Source organism: Chiloscyllium plagiosum, unplaced genomic scaffold (assembly GCF_037043375.1).
Source record: "Chiloscyllium plagiosum isolate Xiang-an unplaced genomic scaffold, Cpla_swu_hap1 HiC_scaffold_30, whole genome shotgun sequence".
Lineage (NCBI taxonomy): Eukaryota > Metazoa > Chordata > Chondrichthyes > Orectolobiformes > Hemiscylliidae > Chiloscyllium > Chiloscyllium plagiosum.
The window spans coordinates 52,110,867-52,136,170 of record NW_028270168.1 but is presented as its reverse complement, the minus strand read 5'-3'; the positions used below and the strand labels follow the sequence as shown (position 1 = coordinate 52,136,170).

General features: G+C 43.0%; 1 protein-coding gene across 1 annotated transcript in view; it reads left to right on the top strand.

Moving 5' to 3' along the window:
* The window catches only part of col9a2 (procollagen, type IX, alpha 2), a 196,595-nt gene extending 173,264 nt beyond the window's left edge, over positions 1–23,331 (top strand). Inside the window, exons 31-32 of the mRNA XM_087976944.1 lie at positions 3,890–3,967; positions 22,666–23,331. Coding sequence (XP_087833070.1) covers positions 3,890–3,967; positions 22,666–22,859 — 272 coding nt within the window. The 3' untranslated portion in view covers positions 22,860–23,331. The remainder of the gene's footprint in view (positions 1–3,889; positions 3,968–22,665) is intronic.
* The last annotated feature ends 1,973 nt before the right edge of the window (positions 23,332–25,304 follow it).

The following is a 25,304-nucleotide window of genomic DNA, read 5'->3' as shown; positions in this document are numbered from 1 at the left end:
ATAATTAGTACATTTGCAGATGACACAAAAATTGGGGGTGTTATTGATAGTGAGGAGGATGGTCTCAGGCTGTAGTCTGATATTGCTTAGCTTGTAAATTAGGCAGAACAACGGCAAATGGAATTTAATCCTAATAAGTGTGAGGTGATGCATTTTGGAAAGCCTAATAAGGGAAGGATATACACAATGAGTGGTAGGTCCCTAGGGATAAATGAGGAACAAAGGGACCTTGGTGTACAGATCCATAGATCCCTAAAGATGTTAGCACAGGTAGACAGGGTGGTGAAGAAGGCATACAGGACTCTTGCCTTCATTAGCTGAGGCATAGAATATTAGAGTAAAGGAGTCTTATTAAAACTTTAAAAAACATTGGTTAGGCCACAGATGGAAGACTGTGTGCAATTCTAGTTGCCACATTCTTGGAATGTCGTGATTGCACTGGGAAGGATGCAGAGGTTATTCACCATGATGTTGCGTGGGATGGAAAGTCTCCGTTTTGAAGAGACACTGGATAAACTGGATTTGTTTCCCTGGAGCAGGTGAGGCTGGGTGGTGATCTGATTGAGGTGTACAAAATTATGGGGCACAGACAAAGTCAATGATGAGAATCTCTTCCCTATGGCAGACATGTATAATATCAGAGGGCATACGTTTAAGGTGAGGAGTAAGTGGTTTGAAGAAGATCTGAGAAAGCAATTTTTCACCCAGTGGATGGTGGAAATATGGAACATGCTGCCTGACAGGGTGGTGGAGGCAGGTACTCTTGCAATATTTAAGAAGCATCTCGATGAGCACATAAAATGCCGGGGTATGTTAGCTATGGACCAAGTGCAGGTAAATGGGATTAATATAGTTTAGTGTTCGTTGGTCAGCATTGACATGGTGAGCTGGCCGAAGGCTCTCAGACACTAACTATATCTAACTCTTTCTTGAAAACATCCAGTATTTTGACTTCAACTGCTGCCTGTGGCAGAGAATTCCACACGAATCACCACTGTCTGGGTGAAAAGATTTCTCCTCACTCCTAAGTGGCCTACCCGTATTGTTAGATTGTGACCACCTGGTTCAGAAATTAGCCTCTTTTCCTTTAAACATCTATTCTCCTGATCCCATTTATGCCTGATCCCATTTATACCTGCTTAATACTTTTATTAAAGAGGTTAGATCTTGTTAAAGGAATATAATAACATTCAGGTTGTGGAAAGTGACTTTACAAAAACATGTCAAGTTTTATCTGACCCCTTTTCACAGTCAGCCTGATGAATAATAAAGGTATTTGATGCCCTGTCTCTGCTCGTAAAATGTTTTGCCTCAGCTATTTCACATTGAATCACAAGCCTTTCTTGTGGTCTCAGCATGTTGTCATCTAGAACTCTCAAATTCCTTCACTTTACTCGGGTCTGTATTTTCTCCATAACATTTTAACAAAGGCACTCTACATCCATTCCACGTTTGTATTGTCCAACACAGCACAATTGAATGAGTCTATAACTAAAACATTCATTACTGGACTGTAGCTAGTACAATTCCCCCTTCCTGAACAGTGTCACCATCTTCTCCTCCCCAACCTTTCAACTTGTACATGATTTCAAAAGCCTTTCAAAGTGTTATTTCATTTACGACAATTCATTGCATAATGCTATCTCAAAATGCATCAAAAAAAGCCTGTTGATCATACCACACACATTCCTGTAGTTCATTTTCTCTATTATATTTCCCATTCTTTATTTCCAGATATCCTCATCTCTTTTGGTTCTAATTCTTCTTTTGTTGACACTTTCAGCCTGTATCTGTATGGTCTGCACTGCCAGTACCAGGTAATGCTCCATTCTTTGTGCCATGCTTAATGCCACATTTGACCCATGTAAGTCCCCAGGAATAAATTTTTTCCAAAGTTTTTTTAAGACTTTAGATTCTGTTCCAAAAATGTCTTTCTTATTGAATATCTAACTCCACTTGATATTAGCAGGCCGTCCATGTTTAACACCTTAACAGAGTCCAGCTATTTAAAGACAAGAACTGAATGGGGAATCTCCAAGTAGACTTTTTGCAAATGTATAGGTGGTCTGTTAAATTCCATTTTATAGAAACATAGAAGTAAGGAGTAGGAGTTGGTCATTCATCCTTTTGGGTCTGTTCCACCATTCACAATAATCATGGGCTGATCCTCGGTCTCAATGCTATATTTCCACTTTCTCCACAAACCCTTTGTTGCCTTTAAATCTAAAAATGTGTTTGCCTCATGCTTAAATATATTTAGTGGCTGACCTCCGCAGCCTTCTGTGGTTAGATAATTCCTCCTCATCTCAGTCCTAAATAGTCTACTCTCTATCCTGAGATTGTGTCCCTTGGTTCTAGATTCCCCAACCAGAGAAAACATTTTCCTTCCTAAATCTAACTGTCCAGCCTGGCGAGAATTTTTATGTTTCAATCAGATCCCCTCTCTCTTTTCTGAATTTTTATGAATACAGGCTCAGTTGAACCAATGTCTCCTCATAGGACGTTCCTGCTATCCCCTCAGCCTAGTCAATCAGACTTCCATAAAATATCTGTCCTGCTGCCTTCTAAATTTATCAAAGTCTGTCCATGTCTCTATCTAATAGGTCATCTTTTTATAAAGTTTAATAGCATTTCCAAATCTTCCTCAGTATCCACTTGTTTAGAATACATTACCTTCGATCTTTGTTCCCGGAGGAAGTACAGAGACAAGGTAAAGTCCTAACCCTTGCCCATTATTCACTTCATTTTTAAATTCATCGTAATGTTCAACTTCACACAACATGAGTAGAATGTCATATCCAGATACTTTGCATTTGATTTCAGCCATTCTTCTTAAAAGTAACTCCACTTACAATGTTTGGACTGAAAAGAGCTCTGAGTTTCCTATCTTCACCTTCAGACAACCAACCTCTACTCTTAATGTCAATCTGGGTCCAATCCAGTCAGTGAGACAGGAAGCTTTCTTTGTGGATAAAGTTTATTAATGAGTCAGTCTTGCAGCTGTTTTCATACTCTGGCCCTTCTTCGTCCTTCTTTATACCTACTCAATTGATTAATGCTAATCACCTGTATATCTATTTGCTGCATTAACATAGGCCACTAGTTATAGATCTGCACAGTTCAGCTCCAGTTCAGTACTGGCAGGTTGAAGATCTCTCGTTCTGTGAGCTGTGAGGATCCTGAAGTGAGTGTAGAGTGGCCAGAAACTACTTCCTAGAGAGCACCTACTTCATGTGTCTGAGTCTATGCAGTCCTCAATTGGTAACCTTGGTGAGAGAGCCCATAGGATGACTAATGTTGTAAATGAAATTGTAACAGTTGCAGTGGGGGGAGGGGAGTCTTCTTTGACTGTGACTGAGAGATATTAGGGCTCAGCAGAGGGCATTTTATTTTTTATCTAGTTGTGACAAAGACATGTTAAGGATGGGGATATATTGACAAGGAGCAGTTTACAAGTAGGCCACTTGTGGGATCATAGCTTGAATTGTCTGATATAACATGATGGAAGTTTCTCAGAAACCCAAATCATTTATGTCAAGTCGCCATAGTCTTATGAGACCACGGGGCTCCACTCTCATTAGAGAGAGATGACTGGTAGTGATTTAACCCGAGGACCACCACACCTCTGGCAAGGGGAGAGGTTGAGAAGGACAGTCCTTCATGGTAACCTCGGCTCCGTAAACCAACTGTCCAGCCAACTGAACTAAACCGACCCTCAACCAAGTCACTATTTTTAAGACAGTATGTCAAAAACAATATACTGGTCAAGTAGAACCCTTTGCTGATTACTATAGTGAATTAAGTTCAATGATTGTACATTTACTGATGATGAAGTTCTGTAGCTGGTTCTGGAATCTCACCCAATCTTTGCATTTTTTTTAAAATGAAGGAAAACAAGGAGAGAAGGGCGATCGAGGTGAGAAAGGTCATGGACATCCAGGTCTCCCCGGTCCACCAGGTATTACAGGTAAGAGCCCGAGACTGTGTTCACCGACACTCTGCTGAGTTTGGCTTTCTGTTGTTGCAGGTTTGTAGGTTGTCACTTTGCTTCGGAATCTTTCTCTCAGTTAGTTGTGTCTAGAAGCTTTGTTGTTTAATCCCATCTGCAATCAATCTCTGTTGGCTTCATATTGATGGAAATATAGAGAACACAGAGACAGGTGAGTCCCTATGGATGTTTAGCCTCCATGTAAACAAACATTCTGGATTACTTTTCTGCTTCCCATTTCCCTTCAACACCTGTCCAATCCAGTTTCAAACTTCACACTTTCTGTCACAGCCAATAACATTGAAAGTTTTCTTTAAATCCTCACAACTTTGTGAAGCAGTATCTCCTGATTTCTATTTTAAAGATATTGTGCTTATTTTTGTATCAGTGACTCCTTAACCTGCTCCTCTTTGAGTGTTCCCTTGAGATTGTTGCCTCCAATTTGAAGGGTTCTGAATAACTGAAAATTCCAATGTGGGTATCATATGGCAGATTTCCTCCCCCAAAGAACATCATTAGACTCTTATTTCTAGACTGTTATTGAGTTCAAATACCACCCTAAGCTGGGGTGAGATTTGAACCCAGGTCCCCAGAACATTGCCTGGGTTTCATTGACATGTCATCATTCAGCAGGGGTATTAGACATCTTCTGATATGCTTTGATATCCTTAAAGACCCTTTAAATATTGAAACCACACCATAGAATGTTTTCTATCTCGATGCATCATGCCATGGTATGGCAATTGCTCTACCCAAGATAGAAAGAAATTAGAGAGTTGTGAATACATCCCGGTCCATCACGCAAACCAGCCTTCCATCCATTGACTCCATCTGTACTTCCTCGGAAAAACAAGCAACATAATCCAAGGCCTCTCCCACCCCGGTCATACTATCATCTACCCTCTTCCATTGGGCAGTCAATACAAAAGTTTGAAAGCATGTACGAATAGATTCAAGAACAGTTTCCTTCCATCTGTTATCAGACTTGTGATCAGACCTCTTGTATATTAGAGTGGATCTTTCTCTGGATGTTCTCTGCAGCTGTAACACTGTATACTGCATTCTGTTCTATTATCCTAACGTACTTACATAAGGTATGATATTCCTGAGAAAGCATGTTAAACAATACTTTATACTATACCTGAGTACATTTGATAATAATAAATCAAATCAAATCAAACCTGGCTAACAGCAACTTGTAACTTAGCAGGCCTGTCTATTTCACTCTGCAGTGTTCCAGTATGAATTACTATTGGTCTGGAACTCCATCGGTCCCTCACTTTGATACCTGCTTGTTGCCACATTTTGGAGCCCTTGTACACGTATTCTTGCTCATAATTCAATCTTGTTTATAGATGTCTCCCTCTCTAACCTTAATCTTACAATTCGCTGTTTTGTTCTTAAAGGCATTGAAAGCTATAAACAGGTAAACACAGATAGAAACATGCGCAGAGTCATAGAGATGTACAGCATGGAAACAGACCCTTCAGTCCAACTTGTCCATGCCGACCAGATATCCTAAATAAATCTAATCCCATTTGCTAGTATTTGCCCATATCTCTCCAAGGCCTTCCTACTCCTACACCCATCCAGATGCCTTTTAAATGCTATAATCGTACCAGCCTCCACCACTTCCTCTAGCAGCTCATTTCATAAACACACCACCATCTGTGTGAAAAAGGTGCCTCCCTTCTCACCTTAAACCGATGCCCCCTAGTTTTGTTCTGGGGAAAAGACCTTGTCTGCTTATCCTATCCATGCCCTTCATGATTTTATGAATTTCTATAAGGTCACCCCTTTACCTTTTACCTTTTTGCCAGTTTTGATTCGAAATGGCTACTTCTCCATCTCTTCTATGTAATCTAACCTTGCTGACCAGTCTACCATGAGGAACTTTGTCGAACGCCTTACTGACCCCCATATAGATCACGTCCACTCTGCCCTCACCAGTCCTCTTCAATACTTCTTCAAAAAACTCAATCAAGTTAGTGAGACATGATTTCCAACACACAAAGACAGATGTAGGAAGAAATTTAAACAGATACTAGCAAGTATAGACAAGTATAAGGAGATATAGCAAGTACTGACACATACAAACACGTAAACATAGAACAAGAAAGGTATAATCAAGAATAAAGATGTAAAAGCAAGTGTAAAGAAATAAAGACAGGTATAAACAGATACAAATGAATATTGATGGGTATATAACATTCAAGAAGAATTGGAAACTAGGTAAAAGTGCAGGAGTGGCTCTGTTAATTCATGTTGACATTTGTGCAACTGTAGAGGTGACCTTTTCAGGACATCAGGATGTTGAATTGGTTTGGTTGGAGTTAAGGAATATTCGGGGAAGTAAGTGATTTTTAGGGTTGGTCTTCAGGCTGTCAAACAGTAACCACAATATAGAACACAAACATTGGTGTTTGTGATAAAGGGCCAATGATGATCATGGGTGATTTTAATTTACATAGATACTGGGAAAATCAAATTATTAATTTGATAGATTAGATTTACTACAGTGTGGAAACAGGCCCTTCGACCCAACAAGTCCACACCGACCTTCCGAAGAGCAACCCACCCAGACCCATTCCCCCCTAACTGATGTACCTAACACTATGGGCAATTTAGCATAGCCAATTCACCTAACCTGCACATCTTTGGACTGTGGGAGGAAACCCACGCAGACACGGGGAGAACGTGCAAACTCCAACAGACAGTTGCCCAAGGCGGGAATTGAACCTGGGTCCCTGGCGCTGTGAGGCAGTAGTGCTAACCACTGAGCCACCATGCCTGGAGAAGGATCATTTCTTAAAGCAACATGTTCTACTAGATCTGTGTAATGTGACAAGATTAATTATCCACAAAGTTAAGATGCCACTAGGTAGCAGCAATCATAGTATGATTGAATTTTACATTCAGTTTAAAAGGGAGAAGATTGGGTCTAAGACTCATATTTTAATCTTTAAATAAGGACAACTTTGTGGGCTTGAAAATTGAACTAAATTGAAGTGAACTGTGAAACTAAGCTAAAGGATAGATTAATAGAAGACAGTGATTAACATTAAAGGGATATTTCAGTCAACTCAGAATAAGTATGTTCCTAATGCAAGGAGAAGTCCTAAGAATTGGGGATTTAATCTGTGGTTAACTAAATAAGTTAAGGAAAGTATCAAACTTAATAAAAAAGCACCTAAGTTGAGTGACAGGTCAGATGCTTAGTCAGAATTTATGGAATCGCAGAAAATGACAAAGATTAATGAGCAAAAAGAAACTAGACTATGAGAGGAAGCTAGTGTTTCTGTAGGTATTTAAAAAGAGAACAGGAAAATAATAGGAGTTGTCCTCTGGAGAGTGAGAAGGGTAGTTTATAAGCAAGTAACAGGTGAAATGAATAAGTATTTTGCTTTTATCTTCACTGTACATGTTACAAAGATAATTCCAATGATAGTTGTTAATCAGGAGTGGAAGTGAGAGAGGGATTTGGTGAAGTGACAATCATGAAGGAATGGTGGGCGGTACGGTGGCACAGTGGCTAGCACTGCTGCCTCACAGTGCCAGAGACCCGGGTTCAATTCCTGCCTCAGGTGACTGACCGTGTGGAGTTTACACATTCTCCCTGTGTCTGTGTGGGTTTCCTCCGGGTGCTCCGGTTTCCTCCCACAGTCCAAAGATGTGCAGGTCAGGTGAATTGGCCATGCTAAATTGTCCGTAGTGTTAGGTAAGCGGTAAATGTAGGAGTATGGGTTGTGCTTCGGCGGGTCGGTGTGGACTTGTTGGGCCGAAGGGCCTGTTTCCACACTGTAAAGTAATCTAAATCTAATGAAGGAAGCAGTACTGAGTAAACTGATGGAGCTGTAAGATGACATTTCTGTGGGTCCTGATGGGCTTCACTGTAGCTTCTTAAGAGAAATGGCCAGTGAGGTAGCAAACATGTTGGAGTTCATTTTCCAAAACTCTCTAAAATATGGAATGTTCTGTCAGACTGCAAAGTAACATGTATAACCACCTCGTTCAAGAAGGGAGGGAGGCAGTAAACAGGAAGCTGTTGGCCACCTTGATACCTGAGGAAGCTGTTAGAACCTAACATTGAGGAAGTTGTAGCTGGTACTTAGAAAAACTTGATAATTTTGAAGAATCAACATGGTTTTATGAAAGGGAAATACTGTTTAACCAACTTATTCAAGTTCTTTGATGACACAACACAGGTTATGGATAAAGGGGAACTGTACTTGACAAGGTACCACATATATAGGTCGTTGGATCAGGTATAGGCCATTGCTTCCTTCAGGCCTACGCTGCCATTCAATACCATCATGGCTGATCCAACAGTTCAAGTCATTTTACCCAAACCATCCCCATCTCCATGACCCTATATGCTCCTGCTAATCCAAAATCTATCAAGCTTTATCTGGAACATATTCAAATGCTACAACATCTTACCTGCATCTATTTGTCTCCCCTTTTTAAATATTATATACTTTCAATGAGATCATCTCTCATTCTTTGAAATACTAGAGAATACTGGCCCAGTTTCCCAATATCTCTTCAGAGGACAATGTCATCATCTTAGGAACGTGTCTGGTAAACCTTTGTTGCACACCCTCTACAGCAGAAATATCTTTCTGGTGATAAGGAGACCAAAACTGCACACATGATTTCACTTTGACAGGAAGACCACAAAAATAGACTATTACTTAAGTGGAGAACAATTGCATCAATCCAAGCTGCAGAAAGATTTAGGTGTTCTGGGACATGAGTTACAAAATGTTAATATGTAGGAACAGCAAGTAATTAAGAAGAATGAAAGGAATTGAATATAAAAGTAAGGACATCGATGAGGCCACATCTCGAATATTGTGTGCAGTTTTCGTCTCCTTTTTCAAGAAAAGATGTAAATGCATTGGAAGTGGATCAGAGGAGATTGATATCTGGAATATGTGGGTTGTCTTATGAGAAAAGGTTGGACAGTGTGTGTCCACTAGAGTTTAAAAGAGTGGGGGGTGACTTGCTTGAACTGTCTAAGATCCAGGATGGTCTTGACAGGAAAGGAAGTTTCCTAATGGGGGAGATTCCAGAACAAGGGGGATTATGTCTTAAAATTAGAGGTCACCAGTTTAGGACAGAAATGAAAGAGAAGCTGGCCATGTTCGTGTTTATGCTCTATGTAAATCTCCCTGCAGCTTCCTTAGGTTCACAAGAATCAAGGTTTATCAGCATGGATAGGAATGAGGACTATCAAATAAAAACACACCAACCATGATTTATTGAATAGTGGAGTGTGTCTAAGAGATCAGATGGCTTACCTCCGCTCCTAATCTGTATGTTTATATATGTTCCCAAACAGGTATATACGGGTACAGACAGGTACATGCAGGTATATACAGATACAAATGGGTACATACAACTGGATACAGGTGCAGACAGGTATATACGGGTACAGACATGTATATACAGGTACAAACTGGTATATACAGCGACAAATGGGTACAGACAGGTACATACAAGTAGAGACAGGTGGATACAGGTGTATACAGCTGCAGACAGGTGTATACAGCTAGTAACAGGTATATATGGGTACAGACAGGTATATACAAGTATGTACAGCTACAAACAGGTATATATGTGTACAGACAGATATATATGGGTACAGACAGGTATATATGGATACAGACAGGTATATATGGGCACAGACAGGTACAAACAGGTATATATACGGATACAGACAGGTATATGCAGGTATATATGGGTATAGGAGAAAGTGAGGACTGCAGATGCTGGAGTACCAGAGTTGAAAAATGTGGTGTTGAAAAACACAGCAGGCCAGGCAGCATCCGAGGAGCAGGAGAATTGACATTTCAGGCATAAGCCCTTCTTCAGGAATTCAGGAACATATAAATGGGTATAGACAGGTATATACGGGTACAGACAGGTAAAGATGGGTCCGAACGGGTAAAGGTAGGTAAATACAGACTGTGACAAGTAAAGATGGGTAGAAACAGGTCCAGGCAGGTAAAGAGCTGAAAATGTGTTGCTGGAAAAGCGCAGCAGGTCAGGCAGCATCCAAGGAACAGGAGAATCGACGTTTCGGGCATAAGCCCTTCGTCAGGAATGAGGAAAGTGTGTCCAGCAGGCTAAGATAAAAGGTAGGGAGGAGGGACTTGGGGGAGGGGCTTTGGAAATGCGATAGGTGGAGGGAGGTTAAGGTGAGAGTGATAGGTCGGAGTGGGGTGGGGGCGGAGAGGTCAGGAAGATGATTGCAGGTTAGGAAGGCGGTGCTTAGTTCGAGGGATTTGATTGAGACAAGGTGGGGGGAGGGGAAATGAGGAAACTGGAGAAATCTGAGTTCATCCCTTGTGGTTGGAGGGTTCCCAGGCAGAAGATGAGGCGCTCTTCCTCCAACCGTCGTGTTGCCATGGTCTGGCGATGGAGGAGTCCAAGGACCTGCGTGTCCTTGGTGGAGTGGGAGGGGGAGTTGAAGTGTTGGGCTACGGGGTGGTTGGGTTGGTTGGTCCAGGTGTCCCAGAGGTGTTCTCTGAAACGTTCCGCAAGTAGGCGGCCTGTCTCCTCAATGTACAGGAGGCCACATCGGGTGCAGCGGATGCAATAGATGATGTGTGTGGAGGTGCAGGTGAATTTGTGGCAGATATGGAAGTGTCCCTTGGGGCCTTGGAGGGAAGTAAGGGGGGGGAGGTGTGGGCGCATGTTTTGCATTTCTTGCGGTTGCAGGGGAAGGTGCCGGGAGTGGAGGTTGGGTTGGTGGGGAGAGTGGACCTGACGAGGGAGTCACGGAGGGAGTGGTCTTTTCGGAACGCTGATAGGGGAGGGGAGGGAAATATATCACTGGTGGTGGGGTCCGTTTGGAGGTGGCGGAAATGACGGCGGATGAAACGTTGTACATGGAGGTTGGTGGGGTGGTAGGTGAGGACCAGTGGGGTTCTGTCCTGGTGGCGGTTGGAGGGGCGGGGCTCAAGGGCGGAGGAGCGGGAAGTGGAAGAGATGCGGTGGAGGGCATCGTCGACTACATCTGGGGGGAATTTGCGGTCCTTGAAGAAGGAGGCCATCTGGGTTGTACAGTTTTGGAACTGGTCCTCTTGGGAGCAGATGCGGCGGAGACGAAGGAGACGTAGGATATGTGGAACAGTCCATCTTCCGCAGCTACACTGACACCACCCCCCACCTTTTCCTCCGCTACATCGATGACTGTATCGGCGCTGCCTCGTACTCCCACGAGGAGGTTGAACAGCTCATCCACTTTACCAACACCTTCCACCCTGACCTCAAATTCACCTGGACCGTCTCAGACTCCTCCCTCCCCTTCCTAGACCTTTCCATTTCTATCTCGGGTGACCGAATCGACACGGACATTTACTATAAACCGACCGACTCCCACAGCTACCTAGACTACACCTCCTCGCCCCCTGCCCCCTGTAAAAACGCCATCCCATATTCCCAATTCCTTTGTCTCCGCCGCATCTGCTCCCAGGAGGACCAGTTCCAAAACCGTACAACCCAGATGGCCTCCTTCTTCAAGGACCGCAATTTCCCGCCAGACGTGGTCGACGATGCCCTCCACCGCATCTCTTCCACTTCCCGCTCCTCCGACCTTGAGCCCCGCCCCTCCAACCCCCACCAGGACAGAACCCCACTGGTCCTCACCTACCACCCCACCAACCTCCATGTACAACGTATCATCCGCCGTCATTTCCGCCACCTCCAAACGGACCCCACCACCAGTGATATATTTCCCTCCCCTCCCCTATCAGCGTTCCGAAAAGACCACTCCCTCCGTGACTCCCTCGTCAGGTCCACTCCCCCCACCAACCCAACCTCCACTCCCGGCACCTTCCCCTGCAACCGCAAGAAATGCAAAACTTGCGTCCACACCTCCCCCCCCTTACTTCCCTCCAAGGCCCCAAGGGACACTTCCATATCCGCCATAGATTCACCTGCACCTCCACACACATCATCTATTGCATCCGCTGCACCCGATGTGGCCTCCTCTATATTGGGGAGACAGGCCGCCTACTTGCGGAACGTTTCAGAGAACACCTCTGGGACACCTGGACCAACCAACCCAACCACCCTGTAGCCCAACACTTCATCTCCCCCTCCCACTCCACCAAGGACATGCAGGTCCTTGGACTCCTCCATCGCCAGACCATGGCAACATGACGGTTGGAGGAAGAGCATCTCATCTTCTGCCTGGGAACCCTCCAACCACAAGGGATGAACTCAGATTTCTCCAGTTTCCTCATTTCCCCTCCCCCCACCTTGTCTCAATCAAATCCCTCGAACTCAGCACCGCCTTCCTAACCTGCAATCATCTTCCTGACCTCTCCGCCCCCACCCCACTCCAGCCTATCACTCTCACCTTGACCTCCCTCCACCTATCGCATTTCCAAAGCCCCTCCCCCAAGTCCCTCCTCCCTACCTTTTATCTTAGCCTGCTGGACACACTTTCCTCATTCCTGACGAAGGGCTTATGCCCGAAACGTCGATTCTCCTGTTCCTTGGATGCTGCCTGACCTGCTGCGCTTTTCCAGCAACACATTTTCAGCTCTGATCTCCAGCATCTGCAGACCTCACTTTCTCCCAGACAGGTAAAGGTAAAGACAGATCCAAGCAGGTGAAAACATGGTCAGACAATGGTAAATACAGGTTCTGCACTGGAAATGTGTTGCTGACAAAGCGCAGCAGGTCAGGCAGCATCCAGGGAACAGGAGAATCGACGTTTCGGGCATAAGCCCTTCTTCAGGCTTATGCCCGAAACGTTGATTCTCCTGTTCCCTGGATGCTGCCTGACCTGCTGCGCTTTTCCAGCAACACATTTCCAGCTCTGATCTCCAGCATCTGCAGACCTCACTTTCTCCTCATAAATACAGGTTCTGACAAGTAAAGACAAATGCAGACAGGCGCAGACAGATGAAGGTAGGTACAAACAGGTAAAGACAGGGACAGATAGGTAAAGACAACTACAAACAGGCATAGGCAAGCAAAAACGGGTCTAAACAGATAATGATATATCTAACCGAGAGCCAGGTATGAACAGGTAAACACAAGTATAAAAGCAGGAAATGCAGCAGGTCTGACAACATCTGATGGTAGAGAAACAGAGTTAATGCTTCAAATCCAAGATGACCCTTCTTCAGAACTGGGTTTCACCAACACTTTCTACTTTTATTTCAGATTTCCAGCGTCTGAAGTATTTTACTTTTAAGACAAATAAAAACTGCTATAAATAATTCAAAACAAATATAAACATGTGACAACTGGCAGAAGCCCATAAAGATGACAATAGATAGTTATGACAGGTACAAACACAAATAAAAATTCATAGACAGAAACAAACAGTTAGAATAGATATAAACAGATAAAGACAAGTAGAAAGAGGTAAGACAGGTATATAAAAGGTAGGAACAGGACTGCAGATGCTGGAAAGTCAGAGTCGATAAAGTGTGGAGCTGGGAAAAACGCGGCAGATCAAGCATCAGAGGGGCAGGTCAGTCGACGTTTCAGAGAAGGACCAGGACTGGGGAGGGGCAAGGAGGCTGAGAAATACATAGAGCGTAAATAAATAAAGTGGAAACAGGTAAAGACAGGTACAAGCATCAAATATAGGTACAAACAGGGACAGACTGGAAAGGACAGTGACAGACAGGTGAAGACCGGCAACTCCCTCATTAGCTTCACACTCCCCACCATCCTCTCCTCCACATTTGGCACATTTCCCTGTGGCCGCAGGAGGTGCAACACCTCCCCTCACACCTGCCCCCACACCTCCTCCCCCCGCGCACCTTCCCCCCGCGCACCTTCCCCCCGCGCACCTTCCCCCCGTGCACCTTCCCCCCGCGCACCTCCCCCCCCCCCGCACCTCTCCCCCTAAACACCTTCCCCTACACACCTCTCCCCCTTCACACTTCTCTCCCCCCCTCACACTTCTCCCCCCCCCCACACCTCTCCCCCGCACACCTCTTCCCCCCCCTCACACTTCACCCCACACCTCCCCTCCCACCTCCCCCCACACCTCACCCCATACTGCCTCCCACACCTCACCCCACACCGCCCCCCACATCTCCTCTCTTATCTCCATCCAAAACCCCAAAGCATCATTCAAGACAAGCAGGGATTCACCTACATTTCCTCTAACCTGATTTATTGCATCCATTGCTCCTGCTGTGGCCTCCTCTACATTGGAGAGACCAAGCGCAAACTCAGGGTCTAGTTCAGGGAACATCTATGGTCCATACGCTCCAATCAACCCCACTTTCCAGTTGCCAGTCATTTCAACTCCACCTCCCATTCCCCTGATGACATGTCCATTCTGGGCGGCCTCCACCGTCAAAATAAGGCCAAATGCAAATTGGAAGAAGAACACCTCATCTTCTGCCTTGGGAGCTTACAACCATATAGCCTTAACATAGAATTCACCAGCTTCCAAATCTCCCTACTCCACACCCCACACCTCATCTCAGATCCAGCCCTCCTTCTCCATCCCACCCTTTGACCTGACCTAATCTGTCCATCTTCCTTCCCACCTATTTGTTCCACCCTTTCCACTGATGAATCACAATCACCACCTATCGCCGTCTTTCACCCAGCCCCACCACCCACCTCTATTTATAAAGAATGGTCCAGACAAGTAAAGATATGGACAGATTGTTAAAGACAGGAATAGACAAGGAAATAAAGGTACAGACAGGTAAAGACAGGTACAAATAGGTAAAGAGAGCTACATACAGACAGATAAATAAAGGTTCAGACAGGTAAAGGCAGGCACAGACAGGTAAATAAAGGTACAAGCAGGTAATGACAAGGACAGACAGGTAATGACAAGGACAGACAGGTGCAGGCAAGCAAAGGCAGGTCTAAACAAGTAATGATATATCTAACCTCGTATGTACAGGTAGAGCCAGGTATGAACAGGTAAACACAAGTATAAAAACAGGAAATGCAGGAGGAATGCAGAGGTCTGACAACATCTGATGGTAGAGAAACAGAGTTAATGCTTCAAATCCAGATCCTTCTTCAGAACTGGGTTTCACCAACACTTTTTATTTCAGATTTCCAGCATCTGAAGTATTTTGCTTTTAAGCACAGGTATAAGCACATTAAGACAAATCAAAACAGCTATAAACAAGTAGAAACATGTGAAGACAGATAGAAGCCCATAAAAACAGTATTAGATAGTTTACAGACAGGTACAAACAAATATGAAAATTTATAGACAGGAACAAACTGTTAGAAATGAATGTAAACAGATAACAACAGATACCAAGAGGTAAAGGCAAGTATAAAAAGGTAAACACAGGTACAGACAGGTACAGACAGACTTGGACCAGCTTAGACAAGTTCAGACAGGTCTAACTGTGCAGGCACCAGAAGATATATCAATTGAAAGGAATCTCCAACACAGGAGACAGGCACAGCCTGATTAGACTGTGCTGGTAGTTTATGTTCTACATAAAGCTCTCTTCCACTCATTGTGTTAGCGTTTCTTTTTGGTTCCTCCCTCATGTTTATCCAGATTCCCCTTAAATGCTGCTACCTTATTTAGTTGAACTTTCCTTGTAGGAATAAGTTTGACATTCCACAGGGTAAAGAGATTTCTTCTGAATTCCTCTTTTTATTTTTAACTGACGGTTATATTATCCGTCTTGGTTTTGGAGTTTCCCTCAAGTGGAAATTCCACCCTAAGCCTAAGCCTAAGCCTAAGCCTAAGCCTAAGCCTATTAAATACATTCTTTATTTTCACCCATCAGCATTTTTCTAGAGGAAGAAGCTCCAATCTTTTAAGGCTTTCTGGAAGCTGCTGAAAAAGATACATATTGTCAAAACTTTTCATCTTGCATTCATCAGAACATCTCACAAACATGCCAATTCAAAGGGAAGCCAATCTGTCTTCATTGGAATGATGCTTAATCTCCTAACCCTTGCTTATTTCCAACATGTCGATGAAACCTTTTTTTTTAAGTTTGAATAGGTAACAAAGAATTTCCTTACTAGTCTGAATGGGCTCCATGCTGCAGTCAGATTCATGTTTGACATGGAAAATCAAATGAGCTGCTTTTCCTGGTTGGAAAATCACCCAGGGGGTTCCATGCTACTGTTCACTGCAAACCTTCACTAGTCAATGCACACAGTGTACTCCTACAGTTCCACACACTATACAAATGATTTGATCGGCAACTTTATAAATAGAGTCAGATCCATTTGTTCACCCCGCAAACATGGTGCTGAATAAGGACCTATCAAAGCCATCCTGCAGGACACTGAATAACTTGATCATACCATTTCTCTCAGTATATCATGCAAACTCATAAAATGGCCCAAGGTGGTCACCATTGGTCCTGAAAATTGCACAGTCTACCTCAGATCACCCTGGAATAGTAAGATATCTCAAAGGTTTTAACAAAAGGTGAAGGCAGCTGTTTCACTTTGTTACTATACAAAGAAGCATGCTTAGTGTTTGACAATTCAGGATGCTGCCATCAAGTCAAAATGTCCTATCACGCAGATGAGGAATACGGTATATGAATTTCAGCGCCGGTGTGATGCCAGGTATGTAGACTGTACGTCTCAAAGACTGGCAGATCATATCAAAAAAATCTCCTTTGACTGTTTGCAGCAAGTGAGGTATTGACTATAGGATTAACCTACACTTGCAAAATGTGCAATACAGTGTCTAATATTAGGTGTGATTCTATATTTGGACAACCTTTGCTGGATAATCATGAACATGCAACGAATTACACTGCCAATCAATTTAGCATTGTCATTTGGGCATGCAGTTTTGTCTGTGGAAAGCTACGTGTGCCAATAAAGAGGACCCTGCTTCTCATAGATTAAAAAAAACATAGACACACACTGTGTCTTTTCAATGGAACAACATTGTTGACATATACTCTGAGCTCTTTTCCTCAGAGTAATATCCTGACCTGTCAAAGCCAATGTGCCTGATTTACAATTTAAATGAAGCCTGAAAGTTAATTGCCAATCAGAATTGATGGCACATTCTCCGTAAGCTTAGTTCCCAACCAATCAGCACAGTCTCTTCTCATGCACTATAATTTTTTTTTTTGCTTTGATTTGGTGTTCTTGTAAATTATCCTGATGAATGCAAGATGAAAAGCTTTAACAAAATGTCTTTTCTCAGTGATACTCAACTTCTCAAACATCTATTCTTTCCTGGTTGTTCTATCCTCTCAGTTCTGGCATCATTGTGAAACTTTCTTGCACCTTCTCCAATGCTCCTTTATCACTCTAACTGGATCTGATCAAGGTTTGAAAACTTGATGCAAGGTCCTTGATTTTAATTTCTTTTAGACATGAACCTGAAGTGTTTTTTCTTCAATAGCCTTACAATTGTTACAAATGATTTGACTATACATTGGCCGTGTAGATGTTTGGGACATGCCATACTAATAAAAGTTGCGATATAAAGGCAAGCATCTTTTTCAGTAAATCCTGTCTGCGAAGTTCAAAATTATTTTGAAGAAATATCTAATTTCCTCCATGCTTTTTTTTCTTTGAGCGTGAGTAATGGGCAAACTCCAGAGTTAGTCTCTGTTCACTTCTGGTCACACAGGCAATAAAGTTTACTCCTCAGTAGTTATCTAATTGCACACAAAAGCATGACCCTTTTAGGGTATTTATTTTTTCCTTCTTCACTGTTAGCTATGACTTGGTGAGGAGTACTGTTGCCTCAGAGTCCAAAGGTTCCTGTATTAAAAACCCACTCTAGGTCTTGAGCACAAAGTTTAAGGCTGGCAGTCCAGTGCTGACTAAGAGTTGGAGACGCTGTGTTTCAGATGAGACGAAGAACACATTCACAATCTCAGGTGGACATAAAAGTACTCCTCCACTCCACCACAGCACTGTTTTGAAGAGGAATTATGCCTAGTGTCTTGGCCAATTGATGACAGTTTATTCCTCAGTCAATTAAATTGTCCTGTCATTATTGCATTGCATTTCAGGAGTCTTTTTTTATATAAGAATTGGTTGCTGCATTTCCTACCACAGTGATTACACTTTAAAAGTTTGTCATTGGCTGTAAAGTGCGTTAAAATACCTGTGGTTATAAAGGGTGCTATATAAGTCTTTTTGGGAAGAATAGTTGAATTTAATGTTTCCAATTCCATTGCTCCCCAATGGTCGGTCTGAAGTTGTGGGCTTGATATGTATAATTTGCTGGAAGAATTCTCCCAGTGTCATGCCCAATGTTTCTTCCTGAAACCAATGCTGTAAAAAATGGATTGATTAGCCAATCATCTTAAATGTAGGAGCAGAAGTCGGCAGTTCAACACATTGAGTCAGTTCTACCATTCAAAGAGATCCTGGCTGATCTGATATTCCTCAACTCCACTTTCCTGCCTTTTCTCTATAATTCCAGATTCCCTTCCGATTTAAAAATCTGTCTCTGTCTCAGCCTTGAGTAAACTTGATGACCAGCCTAAGCAGCCATCTGTGGCAAAGAATCCCACAGATTCACAACCCTCTGAGAAAGGTAATTCCACCTCATCGCTATCTTAAATTCAGAATAAGGAGTCACACATCCCTCTAAGAATCTGGTATGTTTCATTAAGGTTGTATCTCATTCTTCTATCTTTCAACAAGTACAGACTCATCCTCTCCACTTCATAGAGTCCAACCATACCTGGTGTCAGCCAAGTGAATCTTCTCTAGATTGCTTTTAGTTGCCCTTGATATGAATGGGCTTGCTAGGCCATTTCAGAGGGTAGATAAAAGACTTCCACATCGGAATGGGCCTCAATAAGGACATAGAGAAAAGAAAGGAGTTCCAGGCCTTAGCTCCTCTTTTATGCCAGCTGTTTGTTGCTCTCTCTAAATTTCAAAAATCTTTCTCCTCTGAGTATTTTCAATGATCTAGCCTCTACACTTCTTTGGATAGAGAATTCTAAATATTTACTCCTCTCTGAGAGAAGAAATTCCATTGTATCCTAGTCTTGAGCTACATTGGCCAAGATATTGATAGAATCCCTACAGTATGGCAACAAGCCCTTTGGCTCAAATCCACACCGACCCTCCGAAGAGTAACCATCCAGACCCTATTGGTCTACATTTACTTACCCCTGACCAATACACCTAATCTACACATCCCTGAACATTATCGACGATTTAGCACGGCCAATTCACCCTAACCTGCACATCTTTGGATTGTGGGAGGAAACCAGAGCACCTTGTGGAAACCCACACAGACACAGGGAGAATATACAAACTCCACACAGACAGTCGCCCGAGGCTGGAATTAAACTCAGGTCCCTGGTGCTGTAAGGCAGCGGTGCTAACCACTGAGCCACCGTGCCGCCCACAGTAGACATTAGTGAATCAGATTAATTTTTATTTAGGACGTTCAGTGATAGCTTCCAACACTGAGATGAGCTTTTACTGCAGATTGATTGATGTAATTGAATTTAAATGCCTCCCAGCTGTCATGATGAGATTTGAACCCAGTAGTCTGGTCCTCTGCATTACTGCTGCAAGGACATTACCACAATACCACTACCTCTGCTGACTAATTTAAAGAGAGCTGCAGAAAGCTTCGCACCTAACAGTTTCCTGATGCATTCTGCTGGAAATACCTCTATCAATTAGAGACAACTCCTGATCAATCAGCACCTTCCAACAGGCAGCATGGATTATTATCACTATTGAATCTGGTCTTCTTGCAATTCTGTCCTGATATGTGCAAGGCAAAAACTTGCACAGTGCACCTCATTTTTCAACAATACTTTAAATTTTTTTTTGTTTAATATGTATTCATGGGATGTGGACATCACTGGCTCAGCTAGCATTTATTAGCCATCCTTAATTATCCTGGAGAAGATGATCTGCCTTCTCGAGCCAGTAGCCCTTTTGTTGTAGGGATACCACGGTGTTGTTAATAAAGGAATTCCTTGATTTTTAGCTCAGCAACAGCAAAGGAACAAACATATAACTCTGTGTCAGGATGGTATCTGATGTGGAAGGAGATTTAGAGGGTTTTTGTGTATCTGCTATCCTTGCCCTTCTAGATCATCCAGCTCATGGGTTTGAAAGTGGCCATCATAAGACCATAAGAAATAGGCAGAGGAGTTGGTCCTTCAGCCCCTCCAGCTAGCTGGGTCATTCACTTCTCACATCTACTTTACTGCTCTATCCCCATTACTCTTGATTTCTCCTTGATATCAGAGATGCCTTGGTAAGTTTCTACAACACATCTTGTGGATGGTGTTAACACTACTGCCTCTGTGAGTCAATGGTGGAGGGAGTGAATGTTTCAATGTGATGCCAATCAAGTAGCTGCTTTGTCATGGATAGTATTGATTCCTCGGGTTGTAGAGCTACATTCATGCAGGCAAGTGGAAAGTATTCCATCACACTCTTGTCTTGTACCTTGTAGATGGTGGACAGGCTCCAGGGAATCAAGATATGAGTTGCTTACCACAAATTTCTTAGCTTCTGACCTGCTCTTGTAGCCACAGTGTGCGTATATATATATATATATAAATATATATGTATGTATGTGTATATATATGTGTGTGTATATATATGGCTAGTCCAGTTGAGTTCTGGTCAATGGTAACCTTCAGAACATGTATTCAGTGACAGTAATGTTATTAAATGTCAAAACACAATGGTAAGATTCTCTCTTATTAACAATGGTCATTGCTTAGCATTTATCGGGCATGAATGTTGCTTGCAATTTCTTAATACAAGCCTGAAGTTACCTAGATCCTATTGTGTATGACCGTGGGCTGCTTTAGTATCTGAGAAGTCGTGATTGATGCTGAACATTGTACAATCATCAGCGAACATCTGACGTTATGATGGAAGGTGAGGTGGTGGGTGGGGTAGGAATTGTCACTGATGAAGCAGCTGCAGATGGATCAGAGAGTGATGGTGGAAGATTGTTTTTCGGATTGGAGGCATGTGACCAGTGGTGTTCCACAGGGATTGGTTCTGGGTCCTCTTTTATTTATCATTCACATAAATGATTTGGATGAGAATATAGAAGACATGTTTAGTAAGTTTGTGGGTGACACCAAAATTGGTGGCACAGTAGACAGTGAAGAAGGGTTTCTAAGACTACAAAGGGACCTTGATCAAATGGGTCAATGGGCTGGAAAATGGCAGATGGAGTTCAATATGGATAAATGCGAGGTATTGCATTTTGGTACAACAAATAAGCTCTGTATTTAATTGACAGGACTCCCAGGAATGCCTGGACAGAGTATAAGTGGTAGGCATGGTAAACAGGGAGTGCTCGGTGTGCCAGGACAGCCTGACTGCCCTGGTAGGACTTATACAGTTGATGGTGGGGCCATGGGTAGGGCTGTAGAAGAGAGGGACCTAGAGGTTCAGGTACATAATTCTTTGAAGTTTACATCACATATAGACAGGGTGGTTAAAAAGACTTTTGGCATGCTTGCCTTCATTGCTCAGTCCTTTGAGGATAAGAGTTAGGAAGTCACATTGAGATTGTACAGGACGTGAGGCCTCTTCTGGAGTAATGTGTCCAGTTCTGGTCACCCAGTTATGAAAGGATATTATGCTGGAGTGTGTTTAGAAGAGATTTACCAGGATGTTGCTGCGTATGGAAGGCTTGAGTTATTAAGAAAGGCTGGACAGGCTTGGACATTTTTCACTGGAGCATAGAATGTTGAGAGGTGACGTTGAGAGGTTGAGTATGATAGATAGAGAATGGTAGTTGTCTTTTACAAAGGATGGGGGATTGCAAGCTCGGGCACACAGATTTAAGGTGAGAGAAGAGAGATTCTAAAACATCATGGGGGCACTTTTTTTACACAGGGGGTGGTTCATGTGTGGAATGAACTTCCTGAGGAAGTGGTGGATATGGATACAGTTGTAACATTTTAAAGACATTTGGATGAGTACATAAATAGGAAAATATTGGAGGGGTATGGGCTAGGAGCAGACGGGGGGACTAGTTTAGTTTGGAATTATTTTTGGCATTTACTGGTTGGATTGAAGGCTCTGTTTCCATGCTGTATGACTCATCAGACTCTATGATTCTATGACTCTTGACAAGGATGGATTTATTGTCAGTTATTATCTTTGGTATGAAGGTGGTCATGAGTCAATTTGAGCGGCTGCAGTTCCTGTTGTAAAAATGTTCCCACTTGGTGTTAAATAGGTAGTCACAAGATTTTGCTCCAATGGTAATGAAGTTGTGGTGGTCCATCTCCAAGATGATTTGTGACTTGGAAGGAAAGCTGTGGTGTTCCCACCACACTGCTGACCATCTACGTCCAGTGGTGAAGGTGCTAAATGAAATAAGCTTGCTACGTGGAACTGTCTCAAACAGCGGTGGGAGCAACGGATGGTCAACCCCCAAATGGGAAGGGAACAGAAACTGATGGTTCAAGGATTAAAATGATCAGAATGTGTTAGAATCGCTCAATTACTGAGGATTGACAAATGGTTAACTTAGAGGGTCCTCCAGAAGCATATTTGACTAGTCCCATTAATATATACTGACAGGGTTTGTAACATCTTTGGAAATATTTTATACATAACTGGGAGCCTGTGAATGCACAGGATCAAACCTCACTCCAGCTTTCTTGCCTTTAATTATCCCTGAGATCGAATAACTGAGAAATATATCCCAGAGTTACGGAAGTTGTTTGTTAAGTACAAGCTCTGTGTTTATTTGACAGGACCCCCAGGAATGCCTGGACGGAGTATAAGTGGTAGGGATGGTGAACAGGGAGTGCCTGGTGTGCCAGGACAGCCTGGTCGCCCTGGTTTGCCTGGATCCGCTGGTATCCCCGGATTCTGTGAGGCTGCCGCTTGCTTAGGGGCCTCTGCATACCTGGCCTCTGGTGGTGGGCCGGACTACAAGGGGCCTTGAACTGACCACAAGGAACAAAAGGCATGCGGCCAAATGGACCGTGGAGAGCCGCATGCACGGCGCAGGAGGGAAGGAGGTGAACAAATACAACAGGAGGAGTTCGCTTGAAGAATGAACTGATTTCAAAAATTTGGTGCTTTTTTAAAAAAAATGAAACACACAAAGAAATGAAAAAGATAAAAAGAGTTACTGCTTTTCAGATTATACAGAGGTTCAAAGAATTTAAAACAACAGATTATGCATTGGCATGTTTATTTGAGCAAAGATTGAATTTATGTACATTGGTTCCAAACATTTTATTACGATAATTGTTCTAAAGTAAATAAGATCAACTATTCGGGAATGTTAATACTGAGTTTTGTCACTCCCTTGTATAAAGTTAAATAGTGCAGCAGTCTATTTCTGTGTTTGTAATGTAATGAAGTTCTTTTTCAATGTATTCTTTACTGGATTAAATGTGTTATTAAAGGGGCCACCTTGTGCTATGGTCTGATCCAACACTGAGACCCAGACCATTGTGGATACGCTCTCTCACATCACTCATCTGCTCACTTCAGACTGCCATCTAGTGATTCCATATTTGTAGCTGGGCTCAGGTCCTTTTGGTTCAGTCAACCACATTTTACTCGGGCACCAAGAACTGTGCATGGCAGCTCTGAGAGGATTCCAAAGGAAATGATTGCTGGAAATCTAAAGTAGGCAGCAGGTCAATCTGCATCTGTAAGATAATGGGACATTCATGTTGCAGACAGTCCTGTTGTTTTCACATCATACCTTCTTCACTTGAAGATCTGTAGTTGAATGGTGAAAGGTTGTTTGCTGTCTGACAGGGTGCTGCTGCTGCCTTTGTTGTCCACACACACTTTGTGGGTTCCCACAATCCATACAATGGGGAGAGGGAGGGGGTAACATCACAGCCACCCTACACAAGGATACCACTCAACTCCGATATCTGCTCAATCTGTAATCTCCAGGACAGTCTGGAATCAAAGGGTATCTGCACCCATCTGAATACTGAGATAATGGCTCAGTCGTGTTGGTGTGTGGCAGGTTTTGGTTGCTGGTTGGCTAGCTGGACAGTGCCAGTAATTTTGGTGTTCTTTTAACTTTGATTTGGAGCAGCGTGCTCGGGGCCATCTCTCATAGAATAGGTGGTTGAGCAACGTTCTAAGTTTTACACTATTGTATCTTTTTAATCCCGTCTTCCCTGTCTCATCAACACAAAGAAGGTCCCCTTGAGGAGCAGTGAACAACCATCAGTGAATTTACTCATAGTCTCCCTCACTGTAAATGTACAGTTTATGTTATCGAGAATTGGCACAGAAGAAAATACTGGTCCATGAATCAAGCAGCAAAATGCCAGGATGAGGTCCCTGTGGTAATGGCCTTAATCAGTAGGGTTACTCTCCTACATGTGACCAATTGGCCCTTCTAAATGAAGGAGATATTTGAAGCCACTGGCAAACACAGATCCATACACCAAAGCTGAAATAAACCCTGCTGATTAACTTCATTACATCATTTTATTTATTGTGTTTTAAATCTTGTGCAACTGTAAAGAGCGTGTGTTTACCTCACATTGTACTGGAGCACCAGCCAATAAAACGGACCTTTTGTAAAAGACAATGTTTTACTGTCGCTTGCAGATAATCCCATGCTGACACTGGGCTCAGATCTTGCACTGGCACCATGCACTCAGACCTTGCACTGGCACCATTTACGTAGACCTGTCACCTTCAATTTGCTTATCTTTCAGTGTTTTGGGATCATGGAATGGTTGCAGAACAGGAGGCCATTTGGCCCGTTGGGTCTGTGCCAGCACTGTGCAAGATCAATTCAATTGGTACCATTCCCCTATCCAGCAAATCGACTGTCTTCAGATAATCATCCAGTTCTCTTTTCAAACACACACAGATCCTGCCTCCATCACATTCTTGGGCAGTGCATTAGGTCAAACCACTCACTGCAGCAATGTTTTTCATCTTGTTACTTTTAGTTGTTTTGCCAATCACCTTAAATCAGTATCCTCTGGATCTTTAACCCCCTGGTCAATTGGAATAGTATATCCCTATCAACTTAGTCCACACCCCTCAGGATTTTATCAAATCTCCTCTCCACTTGCCCCTCTCTCAAGACTTCAGCCCCAGCTTCTCCAATCTATCCAGGAACTGAAGTCTCTCATCCCCAGGCTCCCTCTCATTTATATTTTCTACATTCACTCCAATTAATTCATGTCCTCTGAAAATGTGTTGCAGAGAATTGGATACAAAAATTCCAGTTCGGATTGAACCTATGTTTCTCAAGGTTAACTTTCTTGTTTTGTTTCCACTCCATGAGTCCATTTTAAAGCCCAGATTCCATATTTCTAATCAACCACTTTCTCAACCTTCCTGCCACCTTCACTGATTTGGATCCAGGTCCTCTGCTCCTCTTTAAAATCATCTA